This window comes from Barbatula barbatula (assembly GCF_947034865.1).
Source record: "Barbatula barbatula genome assembly, chromosome: 8".
Classification (NCBI taxonomy): Eukaryota; Metazoa; Chordata; class Actinopteri; order Cypriniformes; family Nemacheilidae; genus Barbatula; species Barbatula barbatula.
This window is the reverse complement of record NC_136771.1, coordinates 23,102,023-23,121,267: the sequence shown is the minus strand read 5'-3', so window position 1 is coordinate 23,121,267 and position 19,245 is coordinate 23,102,023. Positions and strand designations below refer to the sequence as shown.

Here is a 19,245-nt window from a genome sequence, read left to right as displayed (position 1 = left end):
GTATTAGCCATTAAAATTTGTCATTAAATAAATAGGACTACATGTGTATTACTGAATAAACAGCATATGTTGATGTTTGCAATTATTTAATCTGTAAATGTAAAACCTTTGGGTCGTAATAATCAATATATATCCCCAAACACCCACATTTGTTCCGAGTAAAGGCGAAACTACATGAATTCGTTTAATTCTGTATAATAGTGCACACTACAGAGGTGAACAGCATCTCCTCTCCACCCCGTTGCTAAAATGCGGTACATCGCGATACATTTAGCTAACATAAACGGCAGTCTATACTCTGTCCTTCTGCTTGGCTGCAGATTAAAATGCAGGCGGGATCTTGTAGCCAGGGGGGCCGGTCTCTGCGGTTTCGATGAGCGGTGGACTCTGGTAGGCGTCGACGGGGACAGTGGTCTGGCCGATGACGTCATTGGAGGGATACGGCTGCTTGGGGGCCTGACTGGTCACATGTTCGCCGGTAAACAGGCTCATGTCCGTACCCAGGAGGAACCTCTGAACGGCACAGGCCGTGAGGGCCGCCTAGTTAGGACAACCAGGATTACGTGTTAGTGAGGTTAACATGTTAGGAAAGATCAAGTCAAAGTAGCAAGAGTTAGTTGGAATGCTTGAGTTAATAAAATTAATGTCTTAGAAGTCAAAATATAGACAAACAAGAGGAACGTCTGTAACAAAAACTAGATCATAACTGGTTTATTTTAATGTCTAATGTACCACAGCATGCACAAACTGTTTTCCCATTCACTATCCTAATCTCAGTGCACTCTACTGTCAAAACACACCAGCGTAGTTTAGTGTTCACTTGGAAGTAGTATAGTAAATCTATACTACTGAAAGGCTGTTAAGCTGTTTGGACAAAAGTGCCTGTTTATCCTCCACAAAGGAGATGTTCTTAAACCTGTGCACTGCTAGTAGACATAGGTAAGCCTAAAACACAAATACCAACATCAGTTGTCAAATGTGAACGGGATTATGAGTGTGAATGTGTGTGTACGGTGTGACGTCATACCCAGGTAATGATGGAGAAGAAAGAGAAGGCAATAGCTGCTCGGGCTGCGTCTGACGCCTGCTCCAGGGGCAACTCCGTAGGGGACGTATGGCTCCACTGATTGGCCAGGAAGCAGAAACCTACGAACCACAGGAACGTCCAGAATCCTGTGAGAACACAGAGGACAACAATAACCAATTTGCGTTTTGCACAATTACATGTGTTTAAAGCATGTGGGTGTGTATGACCTGTTTATTGTGTGTTCACTTTTTACTTGTATAACTTTAATGTTTTGCTTATAGTCAACATGTTTCATATACAGCGGCTTTGTAACAATGAAAATTGTAAAAAGCTCTATATTAATAAAATTGACTAAATTTAGGAAACCATGTAATTGATTCAATTGACTTTTCAATCATTTTTATTGGTCAGATATTTGCAATACCCAGTGACGAACATAAAGGGTAACTTATGATTCGTGGCAAAAAAATCACGTAATAAGGAGATGCAAGGTTTCAGAAGGACAGCTGCGTTGGAAAAAAAGCTGACAAACACTTATACGTCCACCAAGTCTTTTAAAGTTTTAAAGTAACACATTTTACGTTTACTGTGGCACATTCACACTCCTGGTACATTTCTCACACTCTTGTGAAGATATCTTCAAAGAAACTACAAAAATGTAATACCTCTCTTCCACAATGAGTCATATAACAATTTGTTAACAGTAAAATAAAACTGAATTGAATAATTAATAATAATATTCATTTGACTATTTATTCAATTATTTGTGAAATAACTAATGCATTGCTGTAACTGAGAAGTGCCCAAATAGAAAGTAGGCTGTGGGTGCCAAACTTTCAGAGATGAATGCATGACTCCCATAAAACCCTGCCATGAACTACTTGACCTTAACTCAAATGACCCTAGAAATGAATTAACTTAAGTGTGTAATCTATCAACAAGTAATACAAATCACCTGCCATCTGTGTCAAAATGAATTAGGAATCACCTGAAAAGACAATCTCCAACAGCACAGCTCTCTTTCTGTCTTTAACACTGCTGATCTGGGGGAAATAGACGTCCAAGGCCAGGAAGAAGACGCTGGCTAAGAAAGCGATGATTCCTACTATGATGCCATAGTTACAGGCGTCTTGATTTCTGTTAAAGACACAGTACAGTCGTTCGCTGCCCATATTCGCATAGCCTTCATTTATTATAGATGCAAAGACCACCATGGAGAAGATCTGGAGAGAAGAAAGAAAGAAAAGAGGTGAGTTACAAACAGTTCTACTTTAACCAAAAGCCCAGAAAACTGCCACGTCAATACTATGAAAGTATTTTAAAGTGGCAATGTTTTGCCATCCTTAATGTCAGATAAATGCAATGCTTTGTGTCTCTTAGAAACTTTTCTTGTCTTGTATGCCCCTGTACTGTAAATGCCTCATAATTATTGATGCAATGCCATGCATTTCCTAACAGCATATGCTTGAAAGCAATTTCATTTACACCTGAGAGAGAAAATGTGGTTAATTCACACTAATGCAACAGTACACACACCACACCCACCCAAAGGCCACCGCAGTCTGTCTGTCTGTGTTTGACTAACAGTAAGGGGAAATCAGTAGCGATGCTTGCTGATGGTATCATGTGCTATTTCTGGCAAAGCAACCCTGTATACTGACGCATACATGACATCACACAGTCGTCATAGAAACAGTTAGAGCTGCTGCCATTATTGGTCGGCTGGATGAAGCATCCTAATAAAGGAGGAACCATCGATTGTTAAAGTGATAGTTCCCAATAATTTTAATTCTGTCATCATTCATTTCAAACCTTTATGACTTTCTTTCTTAAGATATTTTATAAAAAAGATTACAACTAAACACAGAGCTTTTCAATCTATAAAATACAACACACACAAACTATACACAAAATGTCAAAACTAAAATCGGTTAAAGTACGAATGAATCATGAAAATGTATTTTGATCCTTGTCACAAAGTGTGTATCATAATTTGTATATATTTAACATTATTTTCGAATAGTTATTAAAAACAACAGATATCACTTTACTGTTTAATTCATAATTCTTCTATAAATGACATAATAATAACCCTTAGGTTATGTTTACATACTGTAGCATACAGCAAACTGTGCAGATTGTTTTGTCTCTTGAACACTTGCGGTACTGTATACGCCGTACAGATCACACAGTTATTTGTGGAAGTGTTACACCTGTGCCATGCGCCCACTTGACATGGTGTTCACACATGTGTTAACTTCCCGTTTCTGGAGACATTTTTGTTTCATTTCCTGCAAAGTTGGAGAATAACTTATTTGAATAACATTTCTCTATAAGATTGACTTTAGACTTGTTTTATCTGAAGAAACTATACAATCAGAAGCATTGTCCTTATGTGCCTTTGCTCCGAGCCAAACTGTGATCTCCTCAATTTATTCCAGTACAAAACCTTGAGAATCTTCACCTTCTCAAACCATGACCATGGGGCCAGCATCATTATTAACACAGATCCACTGCCCATGTAGTATTTACTGCACACTTTCATCCAAAGCCATTTACTGTACAGATAAGGGTGTTTGCATTCATGCAAAGCATATATTATAAGCATTGTACACATTAAAGTGTGTTTACTTGTGAGAACAGTAATGAATCCAGATGTTAAGAGCATATGAACATCTTGGTCATATATCGCATCTATTCGTTGATTTTAGTTTATATAAACGTCTCATTTTGATACGGTCAATCATCATGCCCTTGCTCTTAAACAAAAATATGTGAAGTTGCTGCTTTAACACACTTTTTGTGACTTTTTTACCGTGTTAAACTGTTGTTTTGCCACCATGGTCATGTCAAAGAAAAGGAAAGAAACGAAAAAATGAAAGAATGTTAAAAACAAAGGAAATTTTACAATGGTAAAACGTCCCATATATGAATATAATGAATATAAACTATTTACATACGGACGTAAATAAACCCAGTAGTAGCCTACTGCAATATGGTACCAAAGCCATTTAAAAGCTGCGTGCACACGCATTGCGTGCGTCATCACCACAGCAACATCTGACGTACCAGAAGACCGCAACCCATTATAACGCAAACAATATCATCACATACCGCGATCATTCATAAACCATCAAAGGAAATACCGTAAAGCCTCATCTAAAAAATCCATCACAGTTCTCGCTCGTCCGTTATAAAGGAGTCCGTTACTTGGCAACGCGTAATTCTGTCGATCATGAATCTCGCAAGGATGCAGATCTTACCCACGCTAGCACTCGTAGGACGGTCTGGGGCTGTTTGACGAATGCGACGGGGTCGAAGGCCGAACCGGCTCGCCCGGCTCCGAACGAGCCCGCTCCATCCATCCTGTCAGAAGTGTAGCGCGCCGCCGCTGACCGCTGTGCGATATTCTGCGGAAGAGGAAGAGATGCGCGCGGTCACGAGCCTATCTCGCACACCCACGAGCAAGCGCGTGCCAGTGGCGGACACAGACCCCACGAGAGCTCGTGCGCGTGTGTATGACAGGGCCGAGGATGTCTCGCATGATGGCGTGTTCTCAGAGAATAATATAAACACGCGGTTTCTTTAGTGTTATCTCTTGGTCTTTTTAAGCATTAAGGTTTCTTGAATTGAAATACACGTTGGGCTGAATGTTGTGGATCTATTAGATGAGGCCACTTAATACTTTATGGATCAAGAAGTAATGGAAATTATACAATTAACTGCAATTACCTTATCATGTAAATTAATGTTGATGTGTTTGTGTTTATAAGGTTGATGGTGCTCTGACCAGTCGGATTGGATATTTTAATGACAAACATGTGTCTCAAGACAAGAGATGAAATTTGACATTTTTGCCAAAGTTACAGAAAAACCCACAAACGCAAAACTGGATTATATTCTTGTCACAGTAAAAAAACGGAGGATTGAGTTTGTAGATGTAGATGTTGGACGGAAGGGGGCTCCACACTCATTTATTAACATTGTTGGGTGTAACTAGCTACTTAGTAATTAGCAACTGTAATTTAATTACTTTTAAGTAAGGGATTACTTTTCTGTAATTCAATTACAGTTACTTCTGATGTGATTCAAGTAAAATGTTTGAACGCATCCTTCTCACTTTTGTATGCTTCGGTCAGTTAATAAGAATCATTTATGTTGTTGTTTATTATTTATTTGAATGAATTAAATAAGCCGTTTCATGTCTATGCTTGAATCACTTATCTCGTGGAGGTTAATGAAGGTCAAAGAAAGTAATATGTAATTAAACGCTTTGGAGAGATTCATTTGTACAGTCATCTACTTACACTATTGAATTTGTAATGGTATGTTACTTGCAAAGTCACTTGCCCAACACTGTTTATAAATGGTTGTATTTGCGACAGGCTGTGGATCTGCTTCTTTCTGTGTTCACTATGTGTTCAGATGACGGTGTAGAGTGATCATTCAGTATCGTGATAAATATCAAAGCAACGTATTGAGTAATGTTATTTGATATTTATACAATGGTAAAGACATTTTTGACTGAAGTGACGATAAAATCATAAATAGACCCAGACACATTTGTGGCAACAGGCGAAACTGCTTAAAATACTATAAGCATTAGCATAAAATAACATAAAAATTCTGATCCTCATTAAAGGTATAGTTCAACAAAAAATGTACATTCTTTCATCCCATTGACATCCCTTGTGTGGGTTCACAACCACAGAGACATTTCTCAAACTATCTTCTTGTGTTTTACATATAACACAATGATGTACAGGTTTTGAATGACATCAGGGTGAATAAATGACGACAGAATGTTGTATTATTGAGTGAAATATCAATTTAAACGTGCTGCAAATGCCTGTAATGTAAATTCTACAATATTATCTATGCTGTCACCATAACCTTGTTGTCCTTGCTTGATGAAACTTTAAACAAAATGGGTAAAATAATTTTATCAATAAAACTTTTGTGAGGGCATTTTAGCCTCTTTCTCCAGCAACCTTGTCCTGTCATATCCTTTAAATACATATGGTGGCAGTGTAACATACTAAAAGCTGTTGAATTATTGTCTTGATTCTCCGATACAAATAGACACACCCCAGTATGTTTACCTCAAATAAAATCTAATAAAATAAACACAAACGAAACAACTGTTGGCACACAGGAAGATTAAAGCCCTAGTACTGAAGTGATGTGGAACAGAGCTTAGAGAATTTAATGTTGGAAAAGTTGGTGTAGTCAGAGTTTCTGTTGAAATCTTTTTCATTTGATGGCATACTTTGTTATGTTGGCCAATCCAAGCACGTATCTCTCTCAGTGGGCCACCTAGGTCACTTAATGGATCTGCCTGCTGGTTTTCATTGTACACCCTCTTCATAAGAGACACACCTGTGCGTACCAAGACAATGATCATAATTCACCTTTGCTCTTAGTCCAATCGGGGAAAAAGCCACTACATTTTTAATCACTGAAATTAGAGTGTGTCAGTGTGGACGCCTGGTTTTAAGTAGTTCTTGGCTCTGACCTGGTCACTTCTATGGTTACAGGCTGCCTTGCGTCAATATTTGTAATTACTCCTGTGCCGGTGCTCCAGTGACACTTCGATTGTCAGTGATCATGTTTGAAACACTACTGCTCATTTAATAAGCTATAAATCCATTACATTGCAGCACTTAACTGAATATATTTGATATAACCTTCAGTTCTTTGAAATACCACATAATATGGTATATGAGGATGGTCATTTTTCAGTACCATAGTATGCCATAGTGCAACCATAGTTCGTTTTGTGTAACAAAATCGTATCCGCTTGATAAAGGGATAGTTCACCATAAAATTCATTTGCTCGCCCTCAAGTTGTTCCAAATCCTTAAAATGTTTTACTCAAAGAACGATATTTTGAAGAATGTTAGCATAAATCTGAAAAAAACTTTTTCCAAATACCATTCCACAGGGCAGTCGTGCGCTCTATCAGATGCCATAGGCCAAAAATGCTGGTAAAACCATCAAAAAAACACGACCCTAACCTAACGAAATCCCAGATGTCTAGACAGATGTACGATTTTACAGTTTATTAAAAAACTTATTTGAAAGATTACGTGAGACAGTAGTGAAAGTTGATATAAATAAAAAGCACTCAATAACGTCTGTTTGAATAGTATCCTTACTTGCCATGAGTGGAGGCTTAAACCCGGAAACAGTATTTTTTACGCCACGACTTAACAAATGGATTGTGTACATGTTCAATTTATTTAAAATACAAATGCACTGCACTTAGTTTGGATGTATCTATTTTTCTGTAACTGAAAAATAAATCACTTTTCAGTCATATTACACATTTAAAAGTATGACAATGAGATCGTGTTTCACAGAAATATATTTTTTACTAATTGATCTTATTATATATATAAGAGTTGCGTACAGTATAAAGGAAACTATTCACAAACTCCTTATTTGTATGCGTTAGCACTTTTTTTAGTCATGTGTTTAAACACACTTTTATGTGTGCTTGTATTCGCCACCATAGGTTTGGATGTGTGAGTCATGGTGTGTGCGAGCTTGTGTAGTAACGGGCCTCTACGCTTACATTATTAATGCTGGAATGAGACCCAAGCTTAAGTTACACCAAGGCAAGTAGAGCTGACAAATTAAGGTTCCTTATACAGCACTGCAACAGAACTAAAGCCCTGACACACATCTTCTCACTCACACAGACATTCAGCTCTTGTCTGAGTCGCTCACAAAGGCATATCGTGGTCGGCGACCGTGCTGAAATTTTCTATCATTTTAGTCTATGACTTGTTAAGGAATCACAGGGAGTTTGCATTTGTCTCTTGATGAAAAACAAAAGAATAGAAGAGGAGTGTGTGGGTGAGTGTGTGGTTATAGAAACATACAAAAGCACCTTAACAGAGGATCTCAATTTGAGATCGTCTACCAGGGGCATCCTGCTTATAGACCTCATCTGGTGTTGTGGTGAATGGAAATCTCATGGAACAGAGATTTTTTTTACCTGTGCTGTAGAATTTATCTATCCCAGTACTGTAAAAGAACAAGGGACATCACCCGAAGGTAAGATGCGATGTTTTTTTTCCTTTATTTCCTTATTTTCCTTTTTTAAACAGTTGTTGTAGAACATGGAAATACGAAACTGTGCATGAAAATGAAATAAAAACGCAATGTTCCTTCGTAATGTTTAAAGATCATATACTTTGCAGTTTGTGACTTTTTTGTCTTTGAGATCCTGTTTATTTATGATTGTTTTGTGTTTTGGCAGAGTAGACTAGCATGGTTTTAGAAGGATAAAATGCCAGCCAAAAAAGGTGACTCAAAATCGGCCGCCAAGAAGGGAGGAAAACCAGAGCCAGAAAAAAACAAACCAAAGGAGGAAGAAAAGAAAGGGAAAGATGACAAAAAGGGTGGAAAAGATGACAAAAAAGCTGATAAGAAAGGAGGAAAGGATGATAAGAAGAAAGGAAAAGAAGAACCGCCCAAGAGTAAAGGAAAAGATGATAAGAAGGGAAAGGATAAAGGAAAGGGAAAGAAAGAGGTTATTGAATCCGAGGAGGATTCAGAGGCTGAGTTGTTTGATGAAGACTTAAGCGAGGAGGAGGACGAAGAGTCAGATGGAGGCAAAAGAAAGCGCGGTGGTGGAAAAGATCCTAAGGGTAAACCCGCGAAAGGAAAGTCCAAATCTAGACAGGCTGATTCTGATGAGGATAGCGAAGAGGAAGACGAGGATGAAGAAGATGAGGATGAGGACAGCGAAGAGGAGGACAGGAAAGCCAAGAAAAAATCTAAGGATAAATCCAAGTCTAAAACTGAGGACGATCCAAAGAAGAAAAAGGCCAAAAAGAAGGAAGCTCCTCCCCCTGAACCACCACCTGATGAGAAAAAGAAAAGAGGTCTGAAAAACACTTCAAAGCTTTTCATGCGGTTCTCTGGATTTAAGAGGAAGAAGAACTCAAAGAAGCGACTTAAGAGCACATCCAGACTTTTCCTTGGTCTTGGCAAAAGAAAGAGTCGTTTAGTTAGAAAGAAGAGGAGGAAATCTCTTCTGAGAAATGCCCCAAGGTTCATGATGCGTTTCAAAAACAGCAAGAAGAAAAAAAAAGAAAAAGAAAAAAAGAATGCAGATGGAGAAGAAGGACCAAAGCCAACATATATGCTTATTAAATTAGGTGGCAATTCAAAACCAGCAGATAAGAAAACAGGATTTTTCAAAGGGCTTTTTGGGAAGAAGAATGCAGAAGGATCTGGTTTTAAACCCAGGGGGCAAATGTTGGGAAAGATTGCAGGGGCTACCAACTGGCTTACCAAGAGGTTCCTCTCCCTTAAAGGCCGTCAAAGTGCACATAGAAGAGATGATGGCTGGGGTCGATCAAACAACAAAAAATATCCATATCCTGCCGGCAGTCGCCAAGCTAGCATCCGAGCGTCTCAAGGGTATCACAATCATGGGTATGAACATGACACTGGAGGTTTTGATTATGATAACCAGAGCAGAGTGAACATGGGTGCATTCCACAGGCAGTCAATCCAAAGACCCTCAAACAGATATGGTGAACAATATGCCTCCATGCATGGACAGTCTCCCTTTCCGCAGCAATACACTCAATATGAAGAACCAAGTAATTATTATGACATAGCATCTCATGATCAAGGCTATTACGACATGGAGGATGGATACTATGACCCGCACATGATCATGCAGGATGAAGGTGAATATTATGATGATGGTATGGACTACAATGACCCATATGCTGCTCAGGAGCAGATGGGCAGTTACCCAGAGGACATGGGCTACTACAGTCAACAGCATCCTTTTGATTCTTATTTTGATAATGGCATGGAGTACTATGATGAGAGTCAGTATCCAATGGGAAACAGCTATGATTTATATGGAAATGAAATGGATATGCATTCCCAGGCTCAGTTTGGATATTATGAAGACCTTCAGGGCGTCTATGTTGACCCGTATGGACAGCAAGAAATGGAGATAACAGGTGATCAATATATGGATTTATATGGGGATTACGAGGATCCGTATTTTCAGGACTATCAGGTAAATTACAGTGAAACAGATGTTGATCCATATTTGCAGTCTTCTTACAATTTGTATCAACAATATGGTTATCCAATGCAAGACATAATGGAAGGTGAAGAAGGAATGTATGGCGAGAAGTATGCCGATTTCTCTGCGGAGAATATGCCATTTCATGGAGATATGGAGTTCAGAGTCCCAAGACCCCAGGTTAAGCTTTTTGGTAAAGAAAGGATTGATGTTGAGCTTCCTCCATTGCCTCCACAATATGATTTTGATGAAATGTCTGACATACAGTACGAAAACCATGTGTACCTTCCTGGAACCTACATGGCTGATCCTTTTGCACAGGCAGTTCCACCCCAAGAAATGTTTCATCCCGCAATGCCTCAGGTGCCCACACCAACAGCAATGCTAATTAAGCAAGCAAATAATCCCCAGGGATTTGTAGGCCAAAATATGGCTCATATGGCTCAACCTGGTGGATTTCCATCATCCCCAACACCAAGCAGAAGGTCTGTAGCAGGGATGGGTTCCCCTATGCATAGGCCTATGACTCCCATGCTACCCATTGCTCCCATGTCACCCATGGCTTACATGACACCCATGGGACATTTTGGAGAACCAGTAATGGAAGTTAGACGTTCCCCCGTGCCTGTACGTAGGCCAAGCCCTCATTCCTCTCCTCAGCTCTCAATGCATCCTGCTGGTGCACTTCCTTTGAGAAGAACCCCATCCCCACAGCCGTCTGTGCGTGGCATTGGTGGGATGGAATCCCAGTTATCCCCCAGACTAACCAGAGGGATGTCCCCTTCAACAAATCATGTTCAGCACCATCCATCTCCTCTTGGCCGCAGAATGAGTCCATCTGTTTCTCCAGTACCTTCTAGACGTTTGCAGCCTCGGGCGTCATTCAGAGAGCCTGTGTCTTCTTCTGCAACAGTCCCCAGACGATTTCAACCTCAAGCATCCTTTAGAGAAGCTCAACCATCTCCCCAGCCTTTGCCTGGCCGTATGCCTTCACGAGCTCCATCTCTCCAAACCAGTCCACCAGCTTCACCACGGGCATCTTTTAGAAGAAGAAGCCCACCACAGTCCCCTCGTGCCTCGATTAGAAGACCTAGTCCACCCTCTTCCCCATCGCAAGGTCGTCGTCCAATTGGTGTTAAGAGGATTCAAGCTTCTCCATCGCCTCCTAGGCGCATAAGTCCTCCATCGTCCCCTCAGATGGGTATGCAACCCATGACAAATTTTCAGAAGAGGGATCTGCATAGACAACCGTCCCCTTTAATGCCTCAGAGAGCATCACCTACTCCCTCCCGGAGAAGTTTTACTATGGACCCAGGGTCCCAACAGCCACCAGTGGAACGTCGATCCCCCTCTCCCTCTCTCTCTCGCAGGTCCACACGTCTCGTTAAGGATCCCCCACCTTTTGGTTCCCCTGGAGGTCGACTGCGAGGAAGGGGGCGTCCAAACATCCCCATGGGAGCTGTGAAGCCTTATCGTGGCAGAGGGGGTCATTCAGGAACTCCAACACAAAATGTGCGTCCATTTAAAACGTCCATACGTAGTAACAGGTCTATGATGGCACAGGACTTCCCAGCATCCCCACAACTTTCAGGTCAACATATTGGAATGGGCATAAGGGATCAAAGACAGTTTAATCCTCCAGGAACCCCTGGTGCAATGAGAAACCCACAGAGACCCATTGGCAGAGGCCGCCCACTCATGGCCAGACAGTCACTGAGGCATGCACCTGGCATGATGCCCCCTTCACCTCAACCTTCTCAAAAATACATGCCCCCTCCATCACCTCAGCCTTCCGTTAGACATTTTTCCAGACCAGCATCTCCTCATCCATCTATCAGACATGGCTCTCCATTACCAGTGCGCCCCCTTTCCCCTAGGACCCGACCCACCTCTATTCTTCCCAGTCCATTGCAAAACCCTCAGATATATGATGCTTCATATTCAAGACCTTTCCCTATAGGCACAGAGCAAATTCCTGTAGAATTTGATCAGGTTAGGGGTGTCCCTCAGTCACCAATGCTTTCCAATGCTCTCCAAATCCAAAGTGTTCGTAATGCATCATATACTTCACCCTTTCAACAGCCCATGTCACCTTATGGTCCTGAGCCCATTGATGTTTCACAGATTCCTTTTCAAGCAACATTACAAATGTACCCTCATCCCCCGCAAAGCCCCAATGCAATAAATGTCTCCCAGCTGCAACCAGAACAATTACCATATAATCCTGAAATGGCATCCCCACTTTTGTCAAATGCCTTACAAAATCCTCAGCTTCGTGATGCTTCGTACTCATCCCCATTGCAAAGGCCAGGCTCACCTTATGCTCCAGAAGTGGCACAATTTGGTGAAATCCCTGAACAGCCGTCCCTCTCTGCCCCCTATGTTCATGAAATGGATGCATTTGAACAATTTCCGGGTCAGACAGCTTCCCCTTTGCTGTCCAGTGCTATTCACAATCCACAATTGCGTGGTGCAACGTACAGATCACCCCTTCAGAGACCACATTCACCTTACACTCAGGTGCTGGCTGGCTCCGATTATATTGAAGAGCCAGTTTCTGGTCCGATTCTCTCCAGTGCTCTTCAGAATCAAAATGTCCGCAATGCTTCTTACCGAACACATTTACGCCGTAGGAGATCCAGTGTTCACCCTGGCTATGCTCCAACAGGCTCTCCAGTTCTTTCAACAGCTTTGCAGAACCAAAATATTCGTAACGCCTCATATCAAGCCCCTGCAATGGTCTCCCCTTATGCACCTGTCCCAAGCTATGGACAAGACCCTAGGAAGTCTCCAGTTCTGTCGTATGCATTACACAACCCCCAAATTCAAGGTGCCACATACCAGTTGCCTGATGGGACAGTGGTTTATGGTAATCAGGTAAATGCAAACTCTTCCCCAATGCTTGCTGATGCTATTGGAAATTCACAGCTTCGGAATGCTTCATATAGACTTCCTTCTGGGTCCAGGATGGGCATGGACCCACGACAGCAACAGTCTTTCTCTCCAAACCTCTCAAATGCTTTGCAGAACCAAAACATAAGACGTGCCTCTTATAGACTTCCAGATGGAACAATAATATACCCAGACTCTCATCTCCAGCAGCCTTCATCTCCAAATTTGTCTAATGCCTTACAGAATCCAAATCTTAGGAATGCAACTTATAGGCTTCCAGATGGAAGCATTGTCACTGCACCAAATCAACAACGCCAAACCTCACCAAACCTGTCACGTGCACTTCAGAATGAGAACATTAGAAAGGCATCCTACAGACTTCCAGATGGAACAATAATAATGACAGATCAGCCAATAGAACCAACATCACCAAATCTGGCCAACGCACTCCAAAACCCTAACCTTCGAAATGCAACTTACAGATTGCCAGATGGCACATTGATGACAGCAGACTATGGGCAGTCCAAATCGACCTCTCCAAATTTAGCAGAGGCACTCCAGAACCAGCAAATGAGAAGTGCCAGTTACCGTTTACCTGATGGATCAGTTATACATGGACCAGGTTACCAAGATGTAAAATCTCCTAATTTGTCAAGGGCTCTGCAGAACCAGAATATACGAAAGGCTACCTACAGATTACCTGATGGTTCCATAATAAGCGCTGATGCAAGTTATAAACCTTCAAACCCAACTCTTCTCTCTGCTCTAAATAATGACAATTTGAAGAATGTCTCGTATAGACTTCCTGATGGATCAGTCATTTCACAAGCTCTGTACAAACCAAGCAGTCCGAACATTTCAAATGCTTTGCAGAATGACAATCTTCGCAGGGCTAATTATCAGCTACCAGATGGATCTGTTTTGTCAGCGGATCCTCGAAGATATGTCACTTCTCCCAACCTCTCACACGCACTTCTAAATCAAAATCTTCGCACCGCCAAATACAGATTACCTGATGGGTCAGTCCTCACTCAGGGATTCGATGTCCCCACTTCACCATATTTAATGGATGCTCTGAAGAATCCTAACTTAAAGAAAGCCTCTTACCAACTACCTACATCGTTCTCCACACATATGACATCATCTGGACAGGTGATTATTGGGCCAGATGGCCGTTATACTGTGGTGTCACCGCAGCGGAAAGGACCGGGTGGTCCCGAAGAGCACTGGGCTCATAATGCCAGAGATGGGCAAACAGCAGAGGATGTATGGGCTTCAGAAAAGGTCTTGCCTCATGATACGGTGCAGAACCTCATCAAATGGTCAATTTACCGTGATGAGAAAATGATGGAATTTCTAACCCCTCCACCCACTGGTCATAGACCAGGGGAGACCGAGCTGCAGTGGGTACCAGATCGGGAAGGGGAGCCGATAGGCCGGTGGTATGACAAGGTAAACCACCTCAACAATATTCTTTTTCATTCTGTCAGCTAGATTTAGAATTGAGCATTAGATTGAATTTGCCAAGCCTAACATTGACTAACACTGTTGAGTTGTCATCGATGCACTTGTCAGATGCAACGTAGTATGTAGGCTTTGATTCTTAACAAAATGCCCAGCCAACCTCACCTATCTTCAGTCTGCAACTTCATTGGGTGTTGGATGAGATTGACAAGGTAGATTATAACTAAGCTCAGGTTGCCATACAGGCCAGTGATAGCAGTAGCAGTAGATAAGAGAAAGACAATTTGACCCAATGTACTGGAGAACAAATACTTCCATGTAATTTAATAAATCGACAGTGAATTGTCTTTTTCTTTGCACAATTGTTCTGTATTTGCATGAAGGTTCTTCATGAGCCCAAGTGTCATTTTTCAAACAGATGTATTCGATAAGGAGCTTGCCAACTGTGAGATACAGGGAAAAAATGTCAGGTGATGGAGCTGAGGACATGACACAAATGGAGTAAGTCAGTACATCCACTGTAATGTGTACTTTACGTAAAAGTTGATTATTAGGCTCTAAATTATAATTTATTTTGTCAGAGAGCTGACTGAGGCAGCAGTGTTGATAAATCTGAAGATTCGCTTTGACCAAGGTTTTATCTATGTGAGTCATGGTTTCATACGCTAGTAAACATTGACATACATTTCTAAGACATTTGCATATACAATTTGTTTATATAAACTGTAAAGCAGTGTCATGTAAATATTGTGTACAAACATCTGGTAAACATTTCATTCATGAGTCCAACATTGAAGAAACATATATTCAATGTTGTGGCAACAACCAGCAGGGAACGTAACTAGCTTGTGTGTATAATGTAATTTCCTCATCTATACAGACTTACATTGGCAGTATTCTAGTATCGGTCAATCCATACCAGCTGTTTAATATCTACGGCACAGACGTGGTTCTGCAGTACGAAGGTCATGGCTTAGGAGACAACCCCCCGTGAGTCTGACAACATATTAAAACACTTACAATTGGTGTAAATTGGGTTGTTGATTATTGATTTGTTGTCCTTTTAACATGCTTCTTTATATATGAATATTAAAAAATGTGTTTGACTATCTGTGTTGGTTTTCAGTCATTTGTTTGCCATTGCAAACATTGCCTACACGACAATGATGGACCTCAAACAAAACCAGTGCATCATTATCAGGTCATAAAAATGAGTCTGTAAAGATGATAGAATGTGTGATGTTTGTAAGTGTGGGACTGTATATTGTTGTGTTAGTGAAATGTTTGTGTTGTAGTGGGGAAAGCGGTTCTGGTAAGACAGAGGCAACCAAACTGGTGTTAAGGTACCTCACAGCTATTCACCATACGAGGAACATTACACAGCAGGTATGTGCAAAAAATACATAATTTTTTCTATCAATAGAAGTGTATCATAATTTGATAGCTGATGATTTCATCAAATACACAATATTGGGTTCATATTTTCTTTATATTTTGAAATTGGCATAGACCTACATTACATATTTCAAATTGTTCATCTTGCCATATATCATGCCACATCTTTATTCTGTACATTTTCTGTCATCACAAACACAACATATACATGTTTATACTGAACACATTTATAATAAACAAAGCTCACAGCGCAATAATAAATAACTCATTCTGAAGTCTCGAGAGAATTTGCGAGATTTCCTGCATGTGTTCACAGTCAAGACTCTGTTGGTATGTGGTGTTCTGTCTTCATCACATCACGCCGCGCAACACACATTATAGGAGCAAAATGATTAAATCTAGATTTTCTTTCTCCTCATTTTCCCTCTGAATAGTAGTAATAGACTGGGCCAAAAGGCGCATTTACCCAAATTAACATACTTGTTGGTCTCAAAACTGCATTTCTGTCATTTTACAGGATCACCCTTTAATTTTTCTTTAATTTTAGGCCAATGTTGACGGACAGGACTATGTTTTTTTGTATACTATCGGAAATGTGTTTGTAAATGAATGTATAATCTCTCTCTATTTTTCTCTTCTATGGTTTCATCCATACAGATTGAGGTAAGCATAAATACTTTACTTTTACTGATGATAACAATGATTAGTGAAAACATGCAGAAGTAGAATGAATTTCTCAATGTTCAGATTCTGGAGGCAACTCCTCTGTTAGAATCCTTTGGGAACGCAAAGACGGTCCGAAACGACAACTCTAGCCGCTTTGGAAAATTTGTGGAGATCTTTATGGAGGAGTGAGTATTCATTTTCATTTACCGTGCAGAAATCAGACATCTCTTCTGTTCAAATACATCACAGGTTGTATTGTAAATACGCCTCTGAAATGTCTCCCAAGTTCGAGAGGCAGCACAGGGAACTAGATCTGTACCTCCTGACCCTGTGTGAAAGTAGAGCAGAAAAGGTTGTTGTTTGACCTCAAGGTCAGGGAAAGCAAGAGACGGAAAGAGAACCGAGAAGACGGATAGGGCTGAAGGAAAGTCCATGCACATGACTGATCTGTGTGTGTTGTTTGTTTTGTGTCAGAGGGGTCATCAGTGGTGCCATAACCTCACAGTATCTACTGGAGAAGTCCAGGATCGTTTTTCAGGTCTGTGTTTTCTTGTCCTCTTAACTTATGAAAGCGTAATGAAGCCATGTTCTGACAAATGACATTTGGGACCTACGTGGACTTTGTGTTTGTGTGTAGGCCAAAGATGAGAGAAACTACCACATTTTTTATGAGATGCTGGCTGGACTTCCTACGCACACGAAGCGAGCTTTCTACTTACAGGAAGCTGAGACTTATTTTTACCTGAATCAGGTAAGAACATACAGCACAAGACACGAAAACACACTATGAATGAACAAACGTCTATATCTGGGGCATTACGTCATAATGTCATTCATAATGTCCTGTCATTTGTAGGGTGGTAACTGTGTGATCATTGGGAAAGACGATGGAGATGACTTTAGGAGGTTACAGAGTGCTATGGAAATTCTCAACTTTAGTGCTGAGGACCAGAGTAGCATTTTTAGAGTGCTGTCATCCATTCTGCACCTGGGCAATGTATTTTTCCATAGGGTTGAGGTATGACAAGCACGCATACACACACACACCTACTGTCTGGGCTCCATCAACAGGGGTTTAGAAATATAATAAGATGGTTCTCGAGTTTTGAATGCAATGTTTTGTATTCTCTCTCTCTCTCTCTCTCTCAGTCAGAAGTTCAGGAGACGGCTGGTGTCGTCAGCACTCAGGAGATTCGTGTAGTGGCCGATCTGCTGCAGATTTCTCCAGAGGGTCTACAGAAAGCCATCACCTTCAAAGTGACGGTAGATAAACACATGTACCATTAAACAAAAGCATTTATTGGGGAAGAAATGATGGGCAGCTGGACACGTGCACTTGGCTCCAGTATAATGTGGCATTACACCTCAGGGTCAGATAAGTAGACTTTGTAAGGATATGTTATAAGTTCCTGTAACCTAATTTGAGTTAGTTCAGCTCTATGGAAACCACCGTAATTCTATCAGCGTTTGCTCAGGTCTTGAGTAATCTTAACACCTAATTGCTTAGTCACCGCCGGGATACTTTGACATTACGTCACACACAGAACATCGAAGGTTAGTGAGGACAGAGACGACAGCTTTCTAAACCTCTTCAGTTTCAAACTAAATCTGATCAATCAAAACGTATGACGACATACATTTTATGTACAGTATGTCTTTACGAAATTTACAAAATATTTTATTTTGCTTTTCTAAAAAGTTTGTTTGAAAAGGAAGTTATCCCGAATCAAAATCTCATTGAAAAGTGTTAAATGAACTAAGAATATATTTTTTCTCCCTCAGTGCATAGAAAATAAACCATTTCGATATTTCAAGATATTTATGTGCTCAAAAGAAAATGTGATAGGCATGTAATGGAAATGACATTTTCCCTGTAATTGTCAGGCCGGTAACGTCACAATTAATAAAAACTGCTTCATCTTGTAAAATCTAGTTTCTTTTTTCAGGTTAAAACTATTTTAACATTTTACATCATGTTAAGTTTTCCTGAAAGGGATGAGAAAGAGAAGAAAGAAAGAAAGAAAGAAAGAAAGAAAGAAAGAAAGAAAGAAAGAAAGAAAGAAAGAAAGAAAGAAAGAAAGAAAGAAAGAAAGAAAGAAAGAAAGAAAGAAAGAAAGAAAGAAAGAAAGGGGTTGTTTATCGAGTTTATGTGTGTTTGTGGTTTGTGTCATGTCCAGCATCTTGCTTATTTAATAAGTAAAGCAGTGTTATCCGGCGAGCACAGGTTTGTGTTTACACCGGTGCTTACGTGGATCAGCTGTCACATAACAGTGTATCAGGTGCACATGCTGACTGTGAGCGAGCGAGTGATGCTGTGTGTGTGTGCGTGTGTGCGTGTGTGCGTGTGTGCGTGTGTGCGCGTGTGCGCGTGTGCGCGTGTGCGCGTGTGCGCGTGTGCGCGTGTGCGTGTGTGTGTGTGACGTTGATGTTTTATCCAGCCCTACCTCTGGGTTAAGACGGTCATTTTATCCAAATTAAAAAAATTTAAAGATGTAAAAGTTCATGGCGTTCCGTCTGGCAAAATTGAAAGCCACATCAGTCGCTTCTGGTTCTCGTCGTGAGATTGTCTTTAGATTTAGATGTGACTCATACCTGTATGTTTGAATAAGTGGAATTTGCTTAAACCTGCAGTATCGGATTAGCATTTTTGTTTCTTTTCGTCACAGGAGGCAATGAGAGAGAAGATATATACACCGCTCACAGTAGAAAGTGCTGTGGATGCCAGGTACACATTACT

At 40.7% G+C, this 19,245-nt stretch overlaps 2 protein-coding genes across 2 annotated transcripts in view; one reads left to right on the top strand and one right to left on the bottom strand.

Annotated features, from left to right (window-relative positions):
* Positions 1-4,435, bottom strand: syngr3b (synaptogyrin 3b). The gene is made up of 4 exons (XM_079461502.1): positions 4,291-4,435; positions 2,016-2,250; positions 1,028-1,173; positions 1-540 (listed from the first exon to the last, which is right to left on the bottom strand). The coding sequence occupies exons 1-4, from the start codon at positions 4,390-4,392 to the stop codon at positions 322-324; spliced, it is 702 nt and encodes a 233-aa protein (XP_079317628.1). The 5' UTR covers positions 4,393-4,435; the 3' UTR covers positions 1-321.
* Positions 4,436-8,324: 3,889 nt separating this feature from the next.
* myo15ab (myosin XVAb) overlaps positions 8,325-19,245 on the top strand; it is a gene marked incomplete at both ends in the record, with an annotated part of 33,236 nt that continues 22,315 nt past the window's right edge. The window contains 12 exons of the mRNA XM_079462743.1: positions 8,325-14,435; positions 14,866-14,948; positions 15,029-15,092; positions 15,328-15,437; positions 15,574-15,648; positions 15,743-15,833; positions 16,584-16,693; positions 16,983-17,046; positions 17,146-17,259; positions 17,365-17,526; positions 17,658-17,771; positions 19,175-19,233. Coding sequence (XP_079318869.1) covers positions 8,325-14,435; positions 14,866-14,948; positions 15,029-15,092; positions 15,328-15,437; positions 15,574-15,648; positions 15,743-15,833; positions 16,584-16,693; positions 16,983-17,046; positions 17,146-17,259; positions 17,365-17,526; positions 17,658-17,771; positions 19,175-19,233 — 7,157 coding nt within the window. The remainder of the gene's footprint in view (positions 14,436-14,865; positions 14,949-15,028; positions 15,093-15,327; positions 15,438-15,573; positions 15,649-15,742; positions 15,834-16,583; positions 16,694-16,982; positions 17,047-17,145; positions 17,260-17,364; positions 17,527-17,657; positions 17,772-19,174; positions 19,234-19,245) is intronic.

Coding starts and splice junctions, on each gene's coding strand:
- syngr3b (XM_079461502.1), bottom strand. CDS start 4,392: ATGGATGGAGCGGGCTCGTTCGGAGCCGGGCGAGCCGGTTCGGCCTTC. Junction 2,251..4,290: donor TCCTACGAGTGCTAGCGTGG/GTAAGATCTGCA, acceptor TCTTCTCTCCAG/ATCTTCTCCATGGTGGTCTT. Junction 541..1,027: donor TCTTCTCCATCATTACCTGG/GTATGACGTCAC, acceptor TGTCCTAACTAG/GCGGCCCTCACGGCCTGTGC.